Below are 26,970 nucleotides of genomic sequence, written 5' to 3'. Positions count from 1 at the left end.
TACGTGAAACTAATGTAACATTAGCAACTATAATGTAGCAACTATACATACATACATACATACATACATAAATATTTAATAAAGAACATCAGGATTCTATGACATATAAGTCAAGCAGGTCTCTTATCACCAAACTTTGCAACAAGAGATGTAGGAAACACAAAGGAAATAACTTCTCCTGAAAAAACAACTTTATTATGATGAGCCAAGATTCCATCCGACTGGTGTGCTAATCAATAATACCTTATCATAAACCTAAAATTATGGGTTTGGTGTCAGAAGACCTGTGTCAAACTGTACCAGTTGCTCAAGTGGATCGTGAGCAAGTCCTTCAACTTCTCGAAGATTCAGGGATGTCATTTTAAAGCAAGGTTAATAACAGTCATACCTGCCTGATAAAATTTTTGCATGTAAAAATATTTAATCGTTACTAATTTCTTTAGGAGTTCTTATTTATGTATTTATTCATGTTTTGCTTAAACCCATTTTCAAGGCAGCCACTTAACTGACTAGAAATTGTAGTCCATAGGGCCTCAGCTGTTGATGCCAGAAAGTGCTATTAAATGACAACTAAGGATTAGCACATTGAGTCGACAGAGTCTATATCTTTAAATTGTACATTCACAACTTTTATTTTAACTGTTAATATGTTTCCCAAGTTTCAAATTGCATTATTCAGTTACACAGCAAAATTAAATCAATTGACCCTTGGACTTTAATACGTTTGTGTAGCTCCATAACATCATACATAAGTGCCAAGTGTAGGCTTTGAATTTGACCCGTTACAAAGACATAGAGATATGGTCACTCACCTCTGTCACTGTCATAGAGATATGCAAACTTGTCCCACTGATAGTATTCAATCAAGCTAAGAAGTGCTCCTTTGAGGTCAGGTCTCATCTGAATGACAAATGGATGTGTACCATCTGTTGGGAAGCTGGGAGTGATGAAGGAGACATGGAGCGTTCCACAAAATGATGTGATGGTATTTACAGACTTCTTATCATAAAATCCAAAAATAGCATAGACTCCTCTTGAAAACTGGGAGCAGACTGAATAAGAAAAATAGAAAGAATAAATCATTGAAATTGGTATACAATCACATAGATTTGCTTAACACTTCACGCCCTTTCGGGGCGCGTGGGTGGCACAGTTGGTTAAGAGTCTGACTTCGGCTCAGGTCATGATCTCCCAGTCTGTGAATTCAAGCCTTGAGTTGGGCTCTGTTGCTGGTCAGAGCTTGGAGCCTGCTTTGGACTCTGTGTCTCCCTCTCTCTTTGCCTCTCCCCTGTCAGGTTTTCTCTCTCTCTCTCTCTTCCTTCCCCACATAATAAATAAACATTAAAAAACATAATGCCCTTTTATATGAAATATAAAATAATCAAATTGAAAAAATACAGTTTATATCAATGATCCATCCAATGTATGACCACTCAATGACTTAGCACTCTCTTTGAGGAATTCAAAGAATTATATAGCATTAAAAAGTAATTTTGGCTACAAGAAAATATATACATTACTCTTTAATAAATCTTGTAAGTGGCAAGTATTTTCGGAAAGCCCTATTGAAAAAAAAATATAAGTAAAAATCACTACTTATAAGAAGAACAAATTGCAGTTACCTGCCATTTATATACAGTCATAATATCTCATTGCCTCTAATATCTAATTCTTTAAAAGGATTTATTGTGTTAATGACACTTTCACACTAGAAGGTCAGAGAGCACATGAAATGTTGTAAGGCAGACAGAAAGTTCTTTAGGAAAAAATAAATGCAAGATTCATATCATACACAAGGAGACATATCACCAGAAAGAGACCTCTCACCTTGGGTCTCTCAGTCAAGTAGCAACTAAATGGAGTTCTGAACTCCTAATTTTTATCTTTCTCATGGACTTAACCTCCCTGTATGTTCTACTCATACAAAACAAAGAATATCACCAAAATACTTTGACTTAGGACCATGATTCTTAAAAAAAAAAATAACATTTTATTTTAAGTCCCCATTGTTCCACAATCCTTTACCTTCTAGAGATATTTTTATTTTAGTAAATGACATATGAAAATGCCTTCTCCGATCCCCTCCCCCATGTCATACCATCACTAATTATTGCTTATTCTAATACCTAAAGATACTCAAATGTGGTCCACTTATTTGTATCTCCATTCCAATCATCTAGTTCACTAACAGCCCATACATACACTGTACTTGCCTTGTGCCTGGCATGATCTATGGTACATTAACTCATTTATTTCTAAATAGAACTCTTGAGCCAAGAGCTATTATTATTCCCAAATAAGAATTTTGATAGGAAAGTTGAAACAGGAAGATTAACTTATTTGCCCAAAGTCACACAGCTAGTAAGTGAAAGATGCTGTGTTCAAACTTAGGCAGTCTGGAGTCAAAGTCCATGCTTTTAAACAGTGGATAATACTGCTTTTCTCAAATGGATTGCTGGAAAACCCACCTAACTTCCTTTCTTCTTCCAGTATTTCCTTTCCATTCAATTCTCCACAATATGGCCAGAATAACTTTTTGAAACACAAATTTGAAAATATCTCTAAGAGAAGCAAGGGTAACTTTGTCCGAGACTGATTCCTCTGAAATTCCGTATAGAAACCTCTGAAATTCCTCATGTCACAATGCTTAAAACCAAGAACTCAGGTCAACCACATGGCTTTAAATGATTGCATAGCTGGTATTTTTTTTAATCTCAAGGGTCGACTCAATCCAAGGAATGGAAATAAACTATCCAGTAATATAATCTAACAATTTAGAGCATAATGCCAACCATCCTCTCAAATTAATCCCATTTAAAGGATAAGAGCAATACAATCTTATTTAATTTTATTCCTTTACAGAAATAGAATATCTGTAGAAAAATAGATGTGTTTTGTGAATAAAAGCATAGCTAAAATACAGATTCTAAAAACCAATTCCAGACAATCAATACATAATAGGCAATAATTTTTAGCAACTATTATATGATATAAAAGGAAAGGAAAGTAAGATAGGCTATTTCCTTGAATGGCTTTTATTTATCAAATATTCTCATTTTCCTTTACATATTTACTAACCTTCAACTCACTTCTGTCTTTCCAACATAAGGTTTCTAGGATTTATAGATTATATCTGACATCTCCTTTGTTACCAATCTTCTGTAGAGTAAGTCTAATATGTCTCAGAAAACAACTCAGGAATATATTTCTTTAAATTTCAAACTTTAACATAAAATAGAGATGAGATTTCTGCCCTTTATTTATGTTCATATTTTGTCCTCGTCTGAGTACAGAAGTTGAAAACAACCTTTAATGTGTTTCACTAGGCTCATTCTTCACGTAAGTGAAAAAACCCCTTTCATCGTTAAAACCCTTCTGAGCAAATCCTGTGGTGATTTCTTATTTGTACATAGATATATGTGTACTGACATGTACACCTTAAATCTTAAGTTTGTTCAGAAGTTGATGATTCCATATGACATATAAAAAGTGGAAACTGCTATAAAATTCTCTCTGGGTCTGTTGTACTTCATTTCCTGTGAAGTGTTGGGATGTCATCTAAATACTACAGGAATATCGGGTGCTCTGGTTAATTAATGAGATCTCTTCTTCTCATCGTAAGTGAAATAGCGTTTGGGGTGGGAACAGCAGCCACAGCATCGGCAGAATGCTTGATAAAGGATGCCCCTGTTTGAATGCATAGACAATCTTAATAAGGAGGCATACCTTTCATTTTCCATTTGTTATAGATTCTGAAGTGAGTTGTCAAGGGGCCTCCTCGTTATAGTGGCCATCTGGAAACACTTGGCTTCAGCCCAACAACAGGCTCAGGCTGTACAAGACTTCACAAGAAATTACAATTCACCTGCTTCAAAAGGCACTTTTTTTTTTTTTCAGGCAATTCAGCTAATTCTCCAATAAGCATAGTTTTTAACAATGCCCTTTCTTTCCTGACTATCCTTTCTTCCTTCCAAATCTTTTCCTTTATCCTTTACTTCTTCGTGGTACATAGTCAATGGTCTATTTGTCAACATCTTCTTTTTTTCTAGATACTTCTCTTTTAATGTCCCTTTGCTACACATACAATTAACGGTCATTTGGTCACCATGCTCATTTCCCTCTCAGTCACTGCCGCTGTTCCCAATCACTGAGATTTATAATCAGGAATCAATCAGAATGCTGACTTGAGGTGAGGTATTTTGTGTATCATCTCAAGATTAAAAAGCAAACAAACAAATAAAAAAAAAAACAAGAAACAAAACTTCACGCCACACTTCTAACATTCCATGCCCAAAGTACTCGAGTATCTTTGCATTCTGCTGATGCTTTTCCCAATATAACACAGATACAATGACGTGATACATAAGAACATAAGGTGCACTGCCTCGAAATTACTCCTCACTTGATTAGAAATAAAATTACTCATTGTGATCTCAACTTTATTTCTCAGCAGTCCATTCAAACTTGAAAGCTATTTCCCTAACTTCTATCCATTTTCAAAGACAGATTTACTGTTGCTGAGAATATCCAAACAATATGTCACAAGCGGTAGAAATAATTCCAAAGATAGCTTTCTAAAATTAGTTAGACAATAACAGCACACTACATATATTCCTTCTTTCCCTACATCATCTCTGGAGGCAGAGGAAGGAACAGAAAAGCTCGGTTTCACCTCTAGCTCCATGGCCCATACAATTACCATATGAGACACTATTAAAAATTTCTGAATGATATGATGATTAATATTAGAATTGCATTCATGTCTTAAGACTCAAAACTGATTGCAGAGTAGTGGGTAAAGATGCTCTTCCTGAGCTCTACTTTAATGAAATATTTATTATAAACTTTGAGAAACTCAGCAAAGGGAAGTCCTTTTAAAGACACGTTAGGTCAAACAGCAGAAATGATCATCTCCTGGGTGCAAGTAACTTGCTGATTATTCCACTTTTTATTACAAGCCCAGATGATATAAGCCAATAACAATGCTGATGGTGCATCCACCTCTCATCTTTTCCTCTTGGGTCATTCTGCTCATTGGTGCTGTTAATGTAGCATACTCGATACAGTCTGGAGAACCTCGCATAGTTATTTAGTGGAAATGGAGAAAAAGAACAAGGCATGTTTTATTTTGGTTTTACATTTTTTATACTAAATTGCCATTCACTTCAATGAAATGGCATAGGCTGCTTTATAAGCAATAATGGTAACAGCCCCTTTGCAGCCTGGGCAAAGTCTGGCAAAATCTACATCACCAAGCAATCCTGACTTCAAAATATGAGGCCCATTGAAATTCTCTCTCTCTCTCTCTCTCTCCCTCTCTCTCTTTCCTGCTCCAGTTAGGCTTATTCTCCTCCAGTTCCTTCTCCACATTGCTGCCAATGTAAAATCATACCATCTTGGTACCTTTCCTCTACCTCTAATTACCTTTCACTGTCTTATCTTTTTTTTTTTTTACATCCCAAATTAAAAAGGCATTCTCCAAGGACCAGTCTTCCAATTATTTGTCCTTCTCTTTTTACATCTTATCTCTTAGTGGTCTTATTCCTTTTAGCAAGGTCAAATTCAGCTTGTTACATATGCTTCCCAAAACTTCACTGGCACATCCGTTGTCTCCTTTTATCTATTTATTTACTGAACAAATACATACTGTAAACATTTGATGGGCTGAACATGGGATTAGGTTTAGAAAATGCCACAGCAAACAAGATAGATACAGTCCACCTCAGCTAGAATTGCCAGTTTAGCTCCAAACCCTCACCCTCCCATATCATTCATTGGAAAATGTCTAATTCCTTATCATTCTACTATATCCATATAAACAGGGTTGGGGGGAAACCTGAAAATTGTACCCTACAAATCATGTGTTTGTGTTGATTTTTTTCCCTTTCTGATCATGGCACCGTGAGTCTTCTAACCATTGGTTATTATTTCAGAATAATTAATTTGTTACTCATTGTTTGTCCTGTTCATGGCATCTCTAACCATCTCCATTTTGTTCTGCACCATCCATTCCACATTCACCACGTATTTTTGAGAACTGACTAGGCTCTGTTCTAGGAATTGGAGAAAGGACATGGCGTGTGACAGGTCAGGTCCCTACTTAGAGGAAGCTTGTATTGGATACTTCCTATGTGTTTCTTGCATCTTCGCCTTCATTTTCCTTCTCCCCGGCCCTGCCAAGCTAAACTGTCCCCACCTCCTCTCTCCCTCATTCCACTCCTACTCTTGTCATGGTAGTCTTCCTAAAGCATATCACAGAAAGACATTCTCCAAGGATCTGACTTCAGTTGTTTTTCTTCTTCCTTTACAGTCTATGTCTTAGTGATCTCGCCCCTTTTAATAAGGTCAAATTCAACTTCTTGTATGTTTCCCAAATCTGAACCATCACCAGAGTTGTCTCCCTTTTTCTGCTTATTTACTGAGAAAATATGTACTGTAAATATATTGTATCTTACTAAGCAGCAAATATACTGATTACTGATTGTAATATCAGTAATATATTTATACACACACTATAAATATATTGTATATGATTCATTTTTAAAGCACATATTTTCAAGATTATTTCATATTTATTTCCTTGTCATTATAATTTTTAATTAAAATGTTTAATTCTTGGGGGAATCTGGGTGGCTCAGCTGGTTAAGTGTGTCACTTCAGCTCAGATCTTGATCTTGTGGTTTGTGAGTTCAAGCTCTGCATTGGACTCTGTGCTGACAGCGTGGAGCCTGGAGCCTGCTTTGGATTTTGTGTCTCCTTCTCTCTCCGCCCCTCTCCTGCTCATGCTCTTGCTGTCTTGCTCTCTCTCTCTCTCTCAAAAATAAACCTTAAAAAACATTTTTTAAAAAATGTGTCTCTTGACCTACTTGCTTATTATATTCCATTCTCTAATCAATATTGATATTTAACGATTTATTAATCATGTACCAGAATTTTACTTGCCTTTTTTCTTTAGCAGAAAATTCACCAATTCCATAAAGTGTTCATGTATTAAAATAAAGTGAGGGTCACTTTATTTTCATAATGTGAGGATCACTTTGAAATTCTTTTCCTTAGTCCCCAGCATACAAATTGTCACCAAAACTGCCCCTTTGACTTCTCAAAGCTGTACTCTTCAATTTCCCCTGGCAATGACTTAATATGGTCTTCAAACATATATTGACTAGATTGCTGCAATAACTTCCCAAATAGCTCCCTTTATAATATCTTTCTTTTTTAATGTTTATTTTTGAGAGAGAGAGAGAGAGAGAGAGAGAGAGAGAGAGAGAGCATGCGAGCAGGGAAGGGGCAGAGAGAAAAGGAAACGCAGAATCTGAAGCAGGCTCCAAGCTCTGAGCTGTGAGCACAGAGCCAGATGCGGGGCTGGAACTCACAAACCATGAGATCAAGACCTGAGCCGAAGTCAGACACTTAACCAACTGAGCCTGAGCCACACAGGCACCCCATAATAAATCCCTTTCTTACCATGGCAGACATAACCCCCCTGCATACAATCCATCAATGTTTCCCCATTGCTTAGAGAATAACAGACATGACATTGGTCAGGTGTTACCTGTTCTGGGTGGTACATGCCTCTCCTACATGTGATTCTAAAGCAATCTGCATTTCTGCCTGTTAGCCTGGGTTATAATTGTCTGTCTTTTCCCATGAACTCTGAGCTAAGTGAAGGCAGAGAACAGAGTGCTGTTTATCTCTCATACTTGGCACACAGCAGGGACTTGAAAAATGTCATGTAATAAAATACCAGTCCTTCCATGAAAGGTATCCTGCTTACCATCAACTGAATATGATTTTCCCTGATTATGAACCTCATCAACACTCTGCCTTTACCTCCTTCATGGGAGTTATAGTATGAGGTACAGTATGCTTGAGTGTGTGTGCATGCATGTTATTTGTGTGGGGGTGGGGAGTGCGGATTTGTGACATGACCTCCTTAAGAACAGGGTTCAGTGTGAGAGCAAAATAAGAATACCGAGATTGGAAGACAAGTTTCAACTTTCCTTGGTCATCTGGTAGAGGAATCACTGAGCCTGAGCCAGTTTACTAGTCTATTCAGTAAAGATACTAATTTATCCTGCCTAACATAGAGGGATGGTTTAAAGTTTAAATTAGATAGTACAGAGAGAAGTGCCAGGGTAAACAGAAGTCACTAAATAAATGTACTAGTGGCAAAAAATCTAACCATAGGGATTTTTGTATTCCCTGAAAATCTCAATTCAGGAATTGTCACAAGAATATCATCAAATATTTGTCAAACAAACATGTGATCTGCACCAGCTGGTTAATCACAAAGATATAAAAGAGCTTCTTCTGATGAAATCTCATTTCTGTTGGTCCTGGGGTAGCAGTGTCAGAAGAATAATTTCATACTTTACCATCATATTGCAAAATAAGTAGTATTCATTTAAAATTACCTGTGAAATTTAGACTCTCAGTTCTCATCATAGGTAAACAAACTCCATGATCATTACTATGCGAAGACAATCCTTGGAGTATTTGTGCAATTTTATTATTTTAAGCTTTCAAGATATATTTGATATATGCAGACGTTGCACCAGAGAGATAAAGTTACTTATCTTAAAAAAATAAGTAGCACAGGATGCTCTTGGAAGGCTAAATGAAAGAAGTGAACTTCTTTGTCTCGGACGTATGTCCAGTAATACATTGTGCACTTGAAAATAGCCTCGGGTGTCCTTACAATCTCAAATGCCTCCCTTATATAATTCAATGGGCTTGTTCAAGCCTGGGAACTTATCATAAACAACAAATATTCCTTCAAAAAAACGTAATTCTTGTACCAAAACGGCACACGTAACATTTGCTTTCCATATAAAAATGCAGGGGGATATTAAAAATAAAACTACTTTCCTTCTTCTTTCCTCTCTTTTGGGAAGATTTAGGTACATACAATAGGCTGTTTTCATGAGATGGAGTAAAACTATCTACTTTGCATTCATGGGATTATTTCAAAGTTCACATTATCTACGGGGGCACCTTCTTTTACTGTCAGTTGACAGAAGGGATCTCCCATTTGGGAGCTGGAAGTTGGCGCCTCTTACCAAACTCTCATCTCTTCAAAAGCCTCCCCCTCTCTCCGTCCACTCCTGTCCCTTAGAGGCCAGCACAGTTCCTAGCAAAGACACTCAGTATATAGCTATTGAATGAAACACTCAATGATTCAAAGAAAATGTGAAGAATAATACACAGACACCGCAATGACATGTTCTATAAATCGCCTCGCTGATGATTTTTCCTTTAGCCCTGCCACAAATCTTTACTATGATAAATTGCTTCTCCTTTGCATATATTGTGAGCCCATTTTTCATATAAATATTAAATGTGATGCAGCAGCATCACCCAGGAGTAGAAGACTATGAAGTTGTAATAATACATTTTTTCCTTCCCTCTCACAAATATTTATTTTTCCTGACCTTCGTGTGATGTTTGCTGAGTGAGGTGAAATGTCCTAGGTTTATTGCTGTAGCCCATATTATATGCAGCTTTAAAAAATCTATAACAGTTATTCTGGCTTCATTCATCATCGGGGATAGCAAGCAATAGTAGAACTGCCAGTAATAGGCGATAACTCTTATGGGAATTTTAATGATGGATTCCGGACACATAAATGAAAGAGAATTACCTCTGTTTACATAAGATGCTATTTCACAAAAGATAGTCCCATTCTTCTTCCTTGGACATATATTTCCTCCTCATAAATACACAGAGCTCTACTCTCTGCTCTATGTGAATTCTGGGCACTGCACACCCTGATAGGATTTGAATGTTGTGGATGAAGAGCGCCAGGCGGAATGTCTGGGGGCCTGGCATCTAATCCCAGCTGTGACACCAGCCAGCTGTGTGCTTCTGGCAAATTGCAGCTTTCAAATGTCCCAGTGTCCTCGGAGGTCCCATCGAGCTCAAACTTGGGCCTGTACGGCCAAACATCACCGAGAGAAATGATACAAAATGTCAAGTAGTGCCTACTTATTATTCATCACAAACTTAACTCCTGTAAAATTGAGTGTGAGATACGATAGCTTTTTGCAGATTAAATCCTACCATTTGCTGCAAGTTTATTAATCTTTCTCCCTTTTACTCTTTCTTCTTTTTATATTTCTTCTCCTTACCATTTATCCTGTTTCTTCTTTCAATTTTTTGCTTTTCTATTTCATGTCTATCTCTGCCTTTTGCCTGCCAGAGATGCCCTTGAGTAGACAGCCACTCTTGATCTTGATGCCTAAAGAAATGTCAGGTCTCTCAGTATCTTATTGTAATTAGAAAAGTACAAAATGGAAGGACTATGTTTTGCCAAATATAGATTTGATGATATTTCAGTATGAATAAACATCTTAGCTTTTGTGATAAAAATCTTTTTTAAAAAATTAAAAAATAATTTTCAAATAACTAGGTTTCTATTTAAAAGAACCTTCCTTTAGGTGACATGTGAAAAAAGGAAAGGACAGAGCTTTATTGTCTTTCTTGTCTGGATACTCTCAAATTAGATCTGATAACTTTCTTGCTTTTGGATGGTTCAAAGTGTTTCTAAAGCTTTCACAGGACTTTCTTGCTCACCCCTTTGTTGGCAAGTGAGAGCGTTTCGCTTATATGCCTTAGAGTTTATATGTTAACTCATAAAGGTTTATTAAACGAAAAAAAAGTGTTTGAATATCATATAACAAGCAATTATGTAAATGTACTAAGAAATGCACTGGGCCATTAGCCTACATTCCTAAATTGCTAAGTAATCGGAGGACTTAACTTCAGCACAGTGGACTCACTCACACTTGATGCATGGTCCTGATAAAATGATGACCTAATGTTTGTTAGGAACATGGTGCTCTGTTCTAACATTGTCCAAAGGTTTTGCTTTATTGTTATAATCACGTCAACAAGAGGAGCAAGAAGAGAACTAATGGTGTGAAGAGTTTCCTCAGGAAAAGGTTAGTAAGTTACTTACATTTGGGCCCTTACATTTGTCTTAATAACATAAATAAAGTGCTTATTACTCAAAAATAATAGGAACAGACTCTTACACAAACTTAAATGAGTGTATTCATTAAAAGGCTATCATTCCCTTTCACTCCCTACTTTTCTCAGAAGCAACCCCTATTAACAACCATTTGGCATGGATACTTACACACCTTTAGTTCTGGTTAGAGTTGATTTTGTTTGTTTGTTTCTGATTTTGTCATATTTTTAATTAACGAGAGCACAGAACAATTGTCCTGTAACTTGCTTTGACATTTAACAAATAAATTACCATGTTGATAGAGACTTAGTTCATTTTTTTAAACTACTCCCTAGTATTCCCTGGTTTGGACATCTCACCATTTCATCAATATTCCTTAACTAAAATATATAGACTGTCATTTACAATCTAAATACAGTATTTTTGTTACTATAAACAAATATACTATTTTGCAGCAAACATGTCTATAGATTCGCTCTTGTGCACCTATGCTAATATTTCTGCAGCATAGATTATTAAAAGTAGAATTACTAATGGTATTTTTCCCTTAGCTAGAACAAATAATACTAAAATATGTATGGAACTATAAAAGACTGAATAGCCAAAGCAATCTTGAGAAAGAATAACAAAGCTGAGGTAACACAATGCCAGATTTCAAGATATACAAGATATGGTACTGGCACAAAAAATAGACACATAGATCAATGGAATAGAATAAAGGGCCCAGAAATAAACCAACACTTGCATGGTCAATTAATCCATGACAAAAGAGGGAAGAATAAACAAAGACACAAAGGCAGTCTCGTCAAAAAGTGGTGCTGGGAAAATTGGTCAGCTACATGCAAGAGAATGGAAATGGACCACTTTCTTACAAGATACACAAAAATAAACTCAAAATGGATTAAAGACCTAAATGTGAGACAAGAAACCATAAATCTCCTAAAAGAAAACAGGCAGTAATTTCTCTGACATCAGACTTAGCAACATTCTTCTGGATATGCCTCCTCAGGCAAGCAGAACAAAGACAAAAATAAACTTTCAGGACTACACCAGAATAAAGAGTTTTTGCACAGTGAAGAAAACCATCAACAGAACAATAATGGCAACCTACTGAAATGGAGAAGGTATTTGCATATGATATATCCAAGGAGGGGTTAATATCCAAAATATAAAAAGAATTTATATGGCTCCACACACACACACAAAATAATCCAATTAAAAATGTACAGAGGAACTGAGTAGACATTTTTCCAAAGAAGACTTACAGAAATGCAAATCAAAGCCACAATAAGATTCCCCCTTACACCTGTCAGAATGGCTAGAAACAAAAAGACAAGAAATAAGTGTTGGCGAGGATGTGGAGAAAATAGAACCCTTCGGCACTCTTGGTGGGACTGTACATTGGTGCACCCACTGGGGAAAACAGTATGGAGGTTCCTCAAAAAACTAAAAATAGAAATACCAAATGATCCAGTTAATTCACTACTGGGCATTTACCCAAAGAAAATGAAATCACTAATTCAAAAAGGTATATGAACCCCTAAGTTTATTATAACATTATTTATGTAATCTATATACATTATTTACAACCTTTATTTATTTCCATTATTTATAGCCAAGATATGACAACAATCCAAGTGTCCATTGATAGATGAGTGGATAAAAAAGATGTGACACACACACACACACACACACACACACACACATATACATAGTCATTTATATTACACAATGGGGTATTACTCCCTCATAAAAAAAAATGATGGGGGGAGGCTGGGTGGCTCAGTTGGTTAAGCGTCTGACTCCTGATTTTGGCTCAGGTCATGAGAGATTGGGATTCTCTCTCCCTCTTTGCCCCTCCCTCCCTCTCTCTCTCTCTCTCAAAAATAAATAAATAAGCTTTTTTCAAAAAATGATGGGATCCTGCCATTTGTGACAACATGCATGGACCTAGAGGTCATTTTACTAAATGAAATAAGTTAGACAGAGAAAAACAAATACCCTGTGATTTCACTTATATACACAATATAAAAACAAAACATGAATAAACAAATAAACAACATAAAGCAGAATCAGTCTTACAAATACAGAGAACAAACCAAAGTGGAAGGGGTTAAGGGATAGGCCAAAGGTCACAGGTGAGAAATACTGGCTTCCACCTACAGAAAGAATAAGACATGAGGATGTAAGGCATAGCACGGGGACTATAATCAATTGTATTGTATTAGCATTGTATTGTGTCACTTGGTGGCACAATGATGATTGTGATGAGCATAGCATAATATATAGACTCATCAAATGACTATGTTGTACTCCTGAAACTAATGGAATATTATGGCTCAACTATTCTTCAATAAAAAAGAAATAGAAAAAGAAAGTGGGGTTGTTTTATTGAATGTTATGCTGGATAAAATGTTATCGATGCCATCAAATCATCACCCAAATACAGTGTACTGATTTGCATTTCTGTCAACAAAATGAGATAAATTCTAATTTTTTTTTGGTGTTCTTCACCAGTAGCCCAAATTTTTTATCCCTGTAATGTTTTTCTAATCTAACATGTGATAATAGCATTTTACTGTTGTCTTAAAAATGACAACTTAAATTTTGTACCCTTGTGATAGAAGGTGTTACTCAGGGTTTTTCAAATATCAGCTCTTTTAAAACTCATAATATCTATGTGGGACCTAATATTATACACATTTTACAGATGAAAAATCTTGAAAACAAGGTAAGTAATGTTCTAAGATTAACACCTCTAGAAAATGATACCTTGGGGGTCAAACCCAAGCAGCTGGACCCTGATCTTGCCTTTTAACTACTGTACCACATACCTTCTGGTAACCAGGAAAATGTGGATTTCCATCATTAGTGAGAAAGTGCATTTATTTATATATATTCCTCTTTTAATGACCTATTCCTATATTTTACACATTTTTTACTATCAGGTTACCACCTAAAGTTTGATTTCTTTAATTGCCTATCTGTCTAAAGGTCTTATTTTTTCCCTTCCTTTCACTTTTCTCTTTTACTTAGTATATAATGATATTTGTAACCAAATTCTCAGTCTTTTCCTCGATGATTCCTAGATTTTGTGTCTAGGAATAAGGATTCCTTTTGTATAATAAGGATTTGCCATCCTAAGTTTTTCAACCTTTTTAATGTGTGATTTCATAATTATCTCAGTCATAACTAATTCTTCTAATATTAATATTTGGATTTTATGTAAGGCAGTAATCTAACTTTGTTTTCACATGGATGTTCAATTTTCCAACTCATTTCACTTAATTTTACTGATCTTCTCAACTTTAAAATGGTACCTTTTTGTGTGTGTCTTTATTTTATTTTGAGAGACAGGGACGGGGTGGGGGGCGGGGGGCAGAGAGAGAGGGAGGCACAAAATCTGAAGCAGACTCCAGGCTCTGAGCTGTCAGCACGGAGCTCGATGCGGAGCTTGAACCCACAGACTGTAATGTGAGATCATGACCTGAGCCGAAGTCAGACGCTTAACCGACTGAGCCACTCAGGCGCCCCTAAAATGGTACCTTTATCATACCCAAGTTCCCTTTTGCGCTTAGGTCTATTTCTCAAAAGGGAAATAAGTGTTTTTAAAAATAACAATTTTCGGGGCGCCTGGGTGGCTCAGTAGGTTAAGTGCCCGACTTTGGCTCAGGTCGCTATCTCACGGTTTGTGGGTTTGAGCCGCATCGGGCTCTGTGCTAACAGCTAGCTCAGAGCCTGGAGCCTATTTCAGATTCTGTATCTCCCTCTCTCATTGACCCTCCCCTGCTCACGCTGTCTCTCTCTCTCTCTCTCTCTCTCTCTCAGAAATAAATAAAAACATTAAAAAAATTTTTTTTAATAACTATTTTCAATAGTTTTCAGTGTATTTTTGCAAAGCTTTCCTACCTATTGATTTATATTTTTTCTTCCAAATGTTGGTTGGAATTGGATTGAAAGACACATTAATTAGCAGAGATTAACATTTACAATCCCATTAGCTGTATAGCCAATATCTATTGACTCAGAACTGTTTTATGATTTTCAGTAAAGCTTTACTCTTTTATTCATATCTTGCACACTGCTTAATAGGTTTATTCCTAGACACTTTGTGGCTTTATTACCATTGTTTTCGGAAAACATTTTTGTTTATAATTATATTTGGTACTGCTAGTAGATAGGAAAGCTATTGGCTTTAAAATGATACTTTCATATCTAGTGATATTATTGAGCACGTTTATCAGCTCAATGAGCTTTTGGGTTGATTCTCTGAAATTTTTCTATGTAGAAAAGCCATTATTTTTGTAAGAATTTTACTCAGTTCACCTTTGGATCAATCTAGTTTGAAATATCATTTCTCCTTATTTTTGTATTTGTTACATTTTTTAAATTAATAATAAATTAAAAAGCATACACCATTATCAGGTTTCCATGCAATGAAAATTGAGTGAGAATCTGAATAATCATCTGATACTTTTGATCAATGTATAAAGTTAAACCCTTTTATATAGTTCATAATTCTTTCTTTCCCATAATAGACTGGCTTTTAAAAAGCCCATATATTGTATGAACAATGTTTCAACTTTCCATTTCACTGTGTGGTCCACAGAAAATGAAAAAGGAGAAAACATAATATAAGTTATATAGCATCACTATTTTTAGTCGTCAGTATGGTTCTAAAATTATTCATACCCTACTCCTAGCATACCATAAATAAATAGGCAAAATAAAGATTAATTAGTCAAGCACTAATTCTCCATTAGTAAGAGCCAGAAAATAAAGAAAAACTATTCAGAGTCATGAAAGCAAGTGGACAGCAAACGATTGCTGAAAAAGAGGCATTCAGGAAAGACAGCACAAAAGCTCAGTGTAAATCAGTATTGCAATAACTAATGTCTACGAAAAACAAAGCTGGGAAAGATAGAAATGAGTATATGACAGCTAATCACAAGGAAAAATATTAATATTACATATATCTTACGCTTACACCATACGTTGTTTCAGCTGCACATGATTACTGAAAATAGGCACATATGAATTCAGTTAAAGCTATCATTTCAAAGATATCTAAATGAATAGATGCCTTGTTCTGGAGAACACATGTAATTTTGTACATAAATCACAGAGTAAATTGAAGATTTGGCAATTTTAAGGTGGTTAAATGAAATGCAAATGGCGAAAACATAAAGCAGAAATAAAAATCTATCCTAGAGTCGGAAATGCTCCGGTTAGTTGCCTGCCTTTTTCAGAGTCACTAGATTGTTGCCAGGTCCCGACCTGATTGTTTGTGAAAACAAACAACAGAGGAGGACCAGAATTTCTAAAATAAATTCTTAACGAATCAAAGAATATCTGATTTTTTTTTTTTTTGCTGTTAAGAACAATGTTATATGTCATACTTCAGGAAGGATAACAATGATTCTTTTGTCAATGGGAACAGTGTAAGTTAGTAAGTAATGCAAAGTAAGTCTTAGCACCAAAGTCAAGAAAACTACAGCATACCTTATGGACAAATATATACACAAAATGGTTGGCCTCCTCCTATGAAACGGTTTCTTCTGGGGTAAAATAATAGCAGTGATGTAACCAGCCAAGGATGTAGTTTTATGAACGCTAATCTTTCAGTGTCCAAAAATATTAACAAAAGGAGAAACCTATATATATGTGTGTGTGTGAGCAAAACTTTCTTTTATGCAATATATTTCATGTTCTCAAAGAATTCTAAGTGGCATTGACCAAATGCAATCATAATCTAATTTGATAAGACTTTGCCAAGTTATTTGTGAAGTTATACAGGATTTTTTCCTAAGATAAAATTTCCCTTGGAGTAAGTTGGTATATTATGTTGTATATCATTGTATGTTATACATGTTATATGTTGTATCATTGTATAAGCAGAATTCATGCTTTAATGGAATATAATTTTTTAAAAAAAGAAAAGACCAAACCTGGAAATAAGTAAAGTAAGTCTGATCTCTACATGATCATTGTTCTTTGAAGTAAGAACTAACACTTAGGTAAAACATTATGTGCCAGAAATTCTTCTTAGAGTTCACATATATCAAATCATTTAATCATCCCAACAAACTGTCATACAGAGAGACTAAGTTTCCCAGGTTCACACAGCTAGTGGGAGTAGAGCTAGAATTTAAACTCAGATAGTCTGGAATGAACTAGAAATGTCTCACAAGGGGGGAAAAACAGTATAATAGATGAGAAAATGAATCCCAGAGTAGTGACATCTTAAGTCAAACAGGTATGAAGGAAAATAATCTCTCCAGCAGTTTTTTTAAAGTTATTTCCTAATATATTTCTTAATGCATGGACCTCTAGTGTGTGTGTGCATGTGTGTGCGTGCGTGTGTGTGTGTGTGTGTGTATCTTCATGCTACCCTATGGCATGCATCCAAAATAGGTTAAATAATGCAGCTAGAAATTTTATTTATAGATATTTATAATTTAAAGATTTTATCTTTACTCTGATTTTTTTCTACTAACAAGTCACAAGAAAATAATTCTAGGGTAACAAACTAAATGAAGATAAGTATTCATATATGAATTTAGTTACATAAGCAGGATATATTATTTTCTTTTCTGTATTTCTACGTTCAGAACAAAATGAAATGGAGCATGGCAGGAATCACCTGATATAATCACCATAACCACATCAAATAGTTAAGCAAAACCTTATGAATTTGATCTCGCTAAACAACTGTCACAGGTGGTTTAATTTTCATAAATATAACATATCCCCTGGGGGCACTGACACACTTATATACACCTTCTTTCTGCAATGCTCAGGTACTAAAACCTAAGGCATTTATTTCTTATTATTATATAAGTCCTTGTTTGCTTATGTCCACATTATTCTGGAAAAGTTTTTAAGAAACATATTTAAATTATATCTCTTAATATGGAAGCAATCTGAGTGTTCATTGATTGGTGAATGGATAAGAAGATGTGGTATATACCACACAACGGAATTTATTCAGCCATAAAAAAAGAAAGAAATCTTTTCATTTGCAATGACATGAATGGAGATAGAGAGTTTAATGCTAAGTGAAGTAAGTCAGAAAAAGACAAGTACCATATAATTTCACTCACATGTGGAACTTAGGAAACAAAACAACTGAGGAACCGAAAACAGGAGAAGCAAATCAAGAAACAGACTTTGTTTTCCAGAGTAGGCTCCACACCCAGTGGAACCCAACATGGGGCTTGAATTCATGATCTGGGGGTCAAGACATGAGCTGAGACAAGAGTCAGACATTTAACTGACTGAGCCACCTAGGTGTCCTAAGAAACAGACTCTTTATTATTAACATTTATTCATTTTTGAGAGGCAGAGAGAACACAAGCGTGGGAGGAGCAGAGAGAGAGGGAGACACAGAATCCAAAGCAGGCTCCAGGCTCTGAGCTGTCAGCACAGAGTCCAATGTGGGGCTCAAACCCACGAACCATGAGATCATGACCTGAGCTGAAGTCAGACGCTTATCTGACTGAGCCACCCAGGTGCCCCAAACAGACTCTTAAGTATCAGGAACAAACTCCTGGTTACCAGAGAGGAGGTGGGTGGGGAGTGGAGGAAGTAGGTAATGGGAATTAAGGAGGGCACTTGCGATGAGCATGGGGTGATGAATGAATGTGCTGAATCACTATACTGTACACCTGAAACTAATATTACACTGTATGTTAACTAACTGGAACAAAAACTTGAAATAAATAAATGAAAAATACATATATATATAAACAAATAAATAAATTGTATCTTTAAAAAAGCCCACATTCAGAGAGAGCATTTTTCTTCAGTTAGAAGAGTCATAACCCGACTGATTTGAATCTGAATAAAATCTCTGCTGCCTTCATAGCATTAGTCAAAGCAAGGTTCCAATTTACTTTTTGCCACCTCACACCTGGGTTATCCATGAAGCTATAGAAAAAGGTAAAGAATATTTAAATGGGAGTAGATGGCTTTGCAATACTTTACCCCCGAACTAGCAAGGCTCAATTTTGTGCTTCTGCCTTGTATTCTAGTTTTCATGGCAACATACCCCCAATATCTAATCAAAATTAAAAGGAATATTTACTCAAAACTTCCAAAAAGTCATATGGGGTAAAGAAGTGTAAGGCCTCATGAGAAAATACCAAATGTAAAGACCTTTTTGATACATCAAAATGTTCCCGATCTCCTCTGTGCCATTACCGGTAGAAATAAGCATGTGTTTGAATACAGACTAAATGGAAAATATCTGTCTTATTTCTAATAGTAAGTTAAATGATCTATTAAATGAGAAAAAATTAGCCCCAATTCCCTGAATTTTTAAAGAGATTTTACAAAACATGTAAGATACAAAAAGATAGTTTTTCCATTAAGGAAACATCTATTATAGTAAAAATACTATTGAATTGGAGCCACACCACATAACATCCATTATAGCTTTAGATAATCCACTTAACATTTTTAAGAACTTGGTGGCCCTGGCTATAAAAATGCTGGGGCACGCTGACACAGAGATGTCCCCGTGGAAATCAGACAAGTACTTGCCTGAGACCTTAAAAGGGTAAATTAAAGCAAACATAAGGTTCAAAAGAAAAATTAAGCACTAAATACAGTGTCTGATAAATGGCAAGTACCTAAAAATTGTAAAGTAGTTTTAATTCGGCTGTTGTTTTGTCACTGTTGTTTTGTTGCCAAGACCCAGTTGACTTTGACCATTCTTTTCAATTTAGATTCAATTATGGGAGATTCCATTCAACATTCAAGAACATACTAGTCTATGAGTGTAGGACTTAATGACTGCTTACATTAGAATAAGAAATAACTGAAAATTGGGGGCAGCTGCAAATGTTTTGTTTCTTAATATTCCCAAACTAGGATTCTAAAACTGTCTTTTACTATATTAAAACTTTTTTTCAGTATTCCTTTTTTTAATAGTTTATTTATTTTTGAGACAGAGACAGAGCATGAGCGGGGGAGAGGCAGAGAGAGAGGGAGACACAGAATCCGAAATAGGCTCCAGGCTCTGTGCTGCCAGCATAGAACTCGACATGGGGCTTGAATCCACGAACCGCGAGATCATGATCTGAGCTGAAGTCGGACTCTGAACCATCTGAGCCACCCAGGCATCCCCTTTTCAGTATTCTTATAGCATACTGTGTTGGTTTTCATTTTCAGCAATGGAGTAGCTCAAGAGTCACAGAAACCTCTTCTTTCTCTCCCTAATGTAATGTTATATATGCAGAGCTGAGTCCACAAGAAAGAAAACTCCCAAAAATAATAGGGAGAAGCAGGCTGGACATTGAGCCCTGACTGTTTGTCAGGGTTACTTAAAACTTTCCATTTAATGGCTCATTAGTGGAAGACTTTGGAGAGGTGCCTAGTTGGGTCAATCCGTTAAGAGTCAGACTCTTAATTTCAGCTCAGGTCACGATCTCATGGTTCCTGAGGTCCAGCCGGGGTGTTGGGCTCCACACTGATAGCACAGAGTCTGCTTGGGTGCTTGGGATTCTCTCTCTGTCTCTTTCTCTCTGCCCCTTGCCCTCCTCTCTCTCTCTCTCTCTCTCTCTCTCAAAATAAATAAATAAAATTAAAAAAAAAGACTCTGGAAACTCCTCAAGGTAAGAACATGGGGTAAACTAGTGAAAGGATTGTTGGTTGGCAAAGGGATGAAACAGGGAAAACTTCTTTTACCTGGCTTTACTCTCAGGAGAAAAACAAAGTCGCCCTGAGAATTTACGATCACAGGCTACACAACCCAACAGTTTTGCCATTTCAATTTACATTTGGGAAAACACATACCTGGAAATTAATTTAAAGTGATTCCAGATTGAGTTGCAATCAAAGCAGAAGCAAATAAATACATATTCTCTCTAAAAAAATGTAGCCTCAACCCAGGACCCTTGGAATTCCAACAGATTTATGACACTCAAATATGAGCTCAAAACAAAGCGAAGGAAGGGAGAAAGGGAGAGAGGGAGGGGGAGAGAGAGAGAGAGAAAGAAAGGAAGGAAGGAATAAAAGAAAGAAGGAAGAAAGGAAAGAAGGAAAGAGGAAAGAAAGAAAGAAAGAAAGAAAGAAAGAAAGAAAGAAAGAAAGGAAGGAAGGAAGAAAGAAAGAAAAGAAGGAAGGAAGGAAGAAAGGAATGGAGGTGCAAGAATAAAAACAATCAGAAAAAAGAACCGACATAAAAACAGCAAAATTACATTTTAAATGTGCAATATAAAATAATTAACTATATAGGGGCGCCTGGGTGGCTCAGTCAGTTAAGCATGCAACCTTGGCTCAGCTCAAGATCTCCGTTTCTGGAGTTACAGTCCTGCATCAGGCTCTATGCTGACAGCTCAGAGCCTGGAGCCTGCTTCAGATTCTGTGACTTCCTTTCTCTCTCTGCCCTTCCCCTGCTCACACTGTCTCTGTCTCTCAAAAATAAGTATTTTTAAAAATAAAAAAATTAACTATATAACAAGCAAATAAAAGAGGACCTTTTAAATACAAGCAAGAAGACATCATAAAACAGTTATATTTCCATCATAATAAATATGACTAATAAAATTTTAAATCTAGTATAAGAATTAAGCATCATATCAGATTAACCTGAAAGTGAATTACTAAATGAGAAGTTCTATCAAAAGTCATGCAAAATCATCAAAACAAGCAAAGAGATATGTAACATTAAACAACTGACTGGAGTTGCTTCAGGAGAGAATAGAGAGGACTGGACAAAGACAATATAAAGAGGTGGGGAAATTTCTTTTAGAATTTATGAAAATACATTATTTAAACCCATTTGATAACTTGACTTCCACAAAAATTACTGATACTGCAGTATATCAAAGAAAAGAGACAAATGAGAGGAAGCAAGCAGAAAAGAAAGATCTGCAATAAAGGGACATAAATTATAACGGTAGCAGATGTAAGACAGTAGAATAATACCTTCAAAATAAGGACAGAAAATAAATTTCAACCTAGAATCCTATTGGGATTTTTGCTAACATAAAAATCCTGTTAAGCTATCAAATGTAAACCTTAAAAGACTAAAAACAATTGTACCTAAGAGTAAAATCTAATAAAAGATGTGTATAAAAATAATGGACTTGATTGAAAGATAATAAAAAAGGTTTATATAAAGATTTAGAATCTTCACGTATAAAAAGGACTCAGTATCATAAAGATCTCAAATCTTCTTCAAATCAATCTATAATAAAAGCTAACTGTTACTAACCACGTACTTTGTACATGATACTGTTCTAACTTATGTAGCTCTCCACCCTCTCCCCCCAAAAAAGTAAGGTCCACAATTTTTCACCATTTTCATAACTAATGCTGAGGAAATCAGGATGGTTAAATAAACTGACCAAAATTGAAGAAGAAAGATATCCAATAAAAATTTTGCTAGCTATTTCCATGAAACTTGACAACTAACTAGAAATCTTATATTGAAGAGCAATAGGTAAGGAAGAGCAGACATTTTTTATAAGACCAATAGGGTCAGTACACAGAGCTTAAAAATAGCCCCACTCTTATATGTGGGAAGTTACTGGAATAAAATTGTCATAGCAGCTAAATGGAGAAAGACTAGGTTCTTCAGTCAGAAGCTTCTGAGACAGTTGGTCAACCATGGGGAAAACATGAAGTTGAAACTCTGTTGCAAATGCAGAGAAAAAAAACTTTATGTGAGCTAAAGAAAGAAATATAAAAATTAAAGCTTTTCAAGAACTGATGAGGGGTGCCTGGGTGCCTTAATCTGTTGGGCATCTGACTTCAGCTCAGGTCATGATCTCACGGTTCACAGGTTCGAGCCCTGCGTCAGGCTCTGTGCTGACAGCTCAGAGCCTGGAGCCTGCTTTGGATTCTGTCTCTCTCTCTCTCTCTCTCTTCCTCTCCCCTGCTCACACTCTGTCTCTGTCTCTGTCTCTCTCTCAAATATAAAGGAATATTTAAAAAATTTTAAAGAAAAGAACTGATGAAACTATAGAGCCATATCTTTATAAACTTAATGTACGAAAAAAATTTCTTAAGATACAAGAGTCAAGATGAAAAAGAAAAATAATAAATTCAACTACTTTAAGAGTTTTTATAAAAAATGTATATGAAAAATACTACAAAGAAAATAAAAAGGCAAACCATAATATTGGCCAAAGTATTTGCCACCAATATAAGTGAAAGTTAATTATAATCCTGTTTACACAGGGGCACCTAGGTGGCTCAGTTGGTTAAGCATCTGACTTTGGCTCAGGTCATGATCTTGTGGTTCAAAAGTTCTAGCCTCATGTCAGGCTCTGTGCTGAGAGCTCAAAGCCTGGAGCCTGCTTCGGATTCTGTGTCTCCCTCTCTCTCTCTCTCTCTGCCCCTCCCTCACTTGTACTGTCTCTCTTGCTCTCAAAAATAAATAAAACATTAAAAAAATTAAACCATAAAAATAAAATAAAATCCTGTTTATATAAAGAATTGTAGGGGCGCCTGGGTGTCTCAGTCGGTTAAGCGGCCAACTTTGGCTCAGGTCATGATCTCATGGTTTGTGGGTTCGAGCCCCATGTTGGGCTCTGTGCTGACAACTAGCTCAGAGCCTGGAGCCTGTTTTGGATTCTGTATCTCCCTCTCTCTCTGACCCTCCCCTGCTCACGCTGTCTCTCTCTCTCAGAAATAAAGAAAACATTAAAAACTTTTAAAAAAAGAACTGTAAATCATTAAGAAAAAGAAGAGGAACCCAATATAAAATTAAGAATGACATGCACAAACAGATACTGTATTAAAAAAGGGACAAAGAAGGCTTACACCAAAATTTTAAAATTCTCAACCACACTGAAAAGCAGATAATACTCACCAAGACCAACTGAGTTAACTTGACAACTTGTAAGTTGGCAAAAGTGATGTCTAATGATACCAAGAATTGATAAAAGATAAAAATCAGAACTCACGTAATGGGAGTAGGTATGCGAAATGATACAGTCATTTTAAACAATAATTGAGCGAGATCCGGTAGGTTAAAGAGGTATACACTATAAAAATCTCTGTCTCAGCATTTGCTCTGAACATGCACACCACACCAGGGAACATGTAAATATTTATGACCACTTTGTCTTTATTACCAAAACAATGAAAACTTCCTTCCAAACACCACCACATAATAGAGTATATCCAATGAAATAGTCCATAGCAGTCAGTGGGTATTTTAATTTTTTAAATTTCATTATTTTCATCTGGAGCAATAAGTATAAATCTCAAAACATACTGTTGAGTAAGAGAAATCCAAGTTACAGAAGATGGATAATATGCTTATATAAAGTTGAAGCAAACCATGCTCTATTTAAAAAATAAATGTACAAGTGGTAAAAACATAATGAAATTTCTAGAAATGAGAAACATCAATTTGAGATAACTACAGTGAGGGCATACAACTGTGGAGGAGGCTCAAGCATTTCAACCTTATTAGTAATGCTTTATTTCTTTAGCGGGGTGCAGAGTATAAGGATATGCTGTATAACTTTTTATTCATCTGATATATTTAGTAAAATGACTTAAATAAATAACGGATGCTTTAGAGATCAGAACATATAAAAAATTTGGTTACAGTCACCAAGGATCAAATGAGGAACAGAAAACACAGCATCTCACATGTAAACTCACTACTAAAGTCTAAGCAGGGAGAGTTTAATGTCACTTGCAGAGTCCTAATTAGGGTTTGTTGTTGTTGTTGTTCTCAACAAAGTAACAACCAGGCTGTGTCAAGAAATAAATGCTGACTGGTTAATTAAGTGCGGTGGCTGACCCAGTTCTCCCTCTCATGCAACATCAGACTCTCTCAGATTGTGCTTCAGAACAATCATAAATTACATTGTCAAGTGACTTTTAGGTCACTCCACTTGAAAACAGTTCAACTGATAAATATCAAGGTGCTTTTGTGTTAAGGAAATCCGAGATCCACTTTTCTGCAGAAATCTCCATGTTTTCTACTAATTATAAATTTGTTACATCGATGCCTCAATATTAAAACTCTCCAGCATCATGCAAGAATGAGTATTTATTATAAGAAACTAGGTTATTAATAATTAATTAATGACAACTCTAAACCTTCACCTTCAGAAAAGGATTTCATATGTCCTTGAATTCATATCTCCTTTCAGTATCTCTTTGACCTTGTAATAGAATCTCAGGGTATTACAGGGGCACCTGGGTGGCTCAGTCTGTTAAGCGTCTGACTTCAGCTCATGTTATGATCTCACCGTTTGGGAGTTCGAGCCTGGCATTGGGCTTTGTGCTGACAGCTCAGAGGCTCTGTGCTGACAGCTCACAGCCTGAAGCCTGCTTTGAATTCTGGGTCTCCCTCACTCTTTGCCCCTCCCCCACTCATGCTCGCTTGCTCTGCTCTCTCTCTCTCTCTGAAAAATAAACATTAAAAAGTTTAGAATCTCAGGGTAATACAATCTCATTATTTCTATTTTACAGGTAACGATTTAGCTGATTTTGTATAAAAATACTGATACAAATGTCTTAATTTACTTCAAAAAGCTCAATAATTTCTAATAACTTTTAAAATAGTAGGTTGAAAGTGAATTCTATGAGACTAAACTGGCTAAATCTAAATTAGCTAAATCTGTGAAAAGAAAGTCACAAAATTAGGAAATATTAGAAAGCAGTAAATAGCATTAAAGATATTAAGAAGTATTATTTCCACATACAATCAAACTGGCAAAGTTTGATCTAATAGAAATAGCGCCTGTGATTCAGATGGATTTTTATATCACCAAAAATGTTTTTGCTCATTAAGAGTTAATTTATATGAATTTAATTGGCATTAATAGATTATCATTCCCATATTATAAATAACTTAATACTTAGACAATAGCATATTAATTATAATATCCTTTGGGTATTTATCACATTCACTAAAAGCCTAACATTTCAGATCTCAGGGAGAAGATTTGCCTCTACCTCTGGAAAGACCGTTTTTCCCTCAGCCATGACTTTATACAGGTCTGCAAAGGCCAAACTTTATTTTGCTTTTGTTAGTTTATTGTGCAGAAGCAAAATTAAATCAAAACAGCATTCCCTTTGAGTGGCTCTCATTTGTTGTAACAATGTGGATGAGATTCTGGGACCTTAGAAGAGTGTTTTATATGGAAAGTAGGAAGTCTAGATTGTATTTATTTCAATAGTTTAAATCCCTACTCTTCACAATGAAAAAAAAAGGTAAATATCTTTTAAATAAACATTGGTTTTTCTAAGGTATGTCCACGACATATATTTAAAGTTGTAAGAGGACACGTTCAATGTATAAAGCGAACTGTGAGTAAAGTAGTTGACCCAGTTTTATTCCACTACCTTTTTGTGAAATTGGTCCATTTTCTTTTTGAGTGTCAGTTCATACATATTTCTGGGCCTGGGCCAAGGTAGAGATTGAACCTGAGTGTTTTCTACACAGGGATATGATGGGATGTTAATTGTGCTATCTTATTTGGGGTTTTTGTAAATTTCCAATGACATATTTTGTGGAGGAAGCAGCGCCTACTCCAGAAACAAAAGTACTGCCTACTGAAAGGGTATAGAATAAAGGCACATCCCCATCCCCACCCCCTGAGCCAAAGGACAAACCTCTGCTACCTAATTTTGTCTTTTTAATTTGTCTTCTTGTAATTAGCTTGGGCTGAAATGTACCCAGGCAGTTCAAAAGGAACTCTCTCTGAAAATAAACAGGCTGAGAAAGCTACTCATCTGCAAATATGTACTGGGTCTTATCAAAAAGAAATGACAAACCCACATAGCTAAAAGACAGAGCCAAGCACAACAGAGAGCAGTGAATTAAGGAAGCTCCTAGGAAGCAGGATGACCCAGTAGAGAACATTTCATGTCCTTGGCTCATTTGCCAGCTTGATTTCAACAAATCTATGGATCAGCAACTTCTTTGTGCCTTTTGTTCAAGCAATTACTGAGTTTTTGAGATTATCATGTCCCTCTCAAAATTGATGTCAGGTGTGCATGTAGAGGAGGAAGAGGGAGAAAAT

The 26,970-nt window shown here is 35.9% G+C and overlaps 1 protein-coding gene across 1 annotated transcript in view; it reads right to left on the bottom strand.

Annotated features, from left to right (window-relative positions):
- Positions 1-812: 812 nt before the first annotated feature.
- The window catches only part of LOC120223079 (glutamate receptor 2-like), a gene marked incomplete at its 3' end in the record, with an annotated part of 78,200 nt that continues 52,042 nt past the window's right edge, over positions 813-26,970 (bottom strand). Inside the window, exon 3 of the mRNA XM_039221125.1 lies at positions 813-1,052. Coding sequence (XP_039077056.1) covers positions 813-1,052 — 240 coding nt within the window. The remainder of the gene's footprint in view (positions 1,053-26,970) is intronic.

Source organism: Hyaena hyaena, unplaced genomic scaffold (genome assembly GCF_003009895.1).
Source record: "Hyaena hyaena isolate Hyena2069 unplaced genomic scaffold, ASM300989v1 scaffold_951, whole genome shotgun sequence".
In the NCBI taxonomy this organism is placed as follows: Eukaryota; Metazoa; Chordata; class Mammalia; order Carnivora; family Hyaenidae; genus Hyaena; species Hyaena hyaena.
Note: the sequence above shows the minus strand (reverse complement) of the source record. Positions and strands in the feature narration are given on the sequence as shown.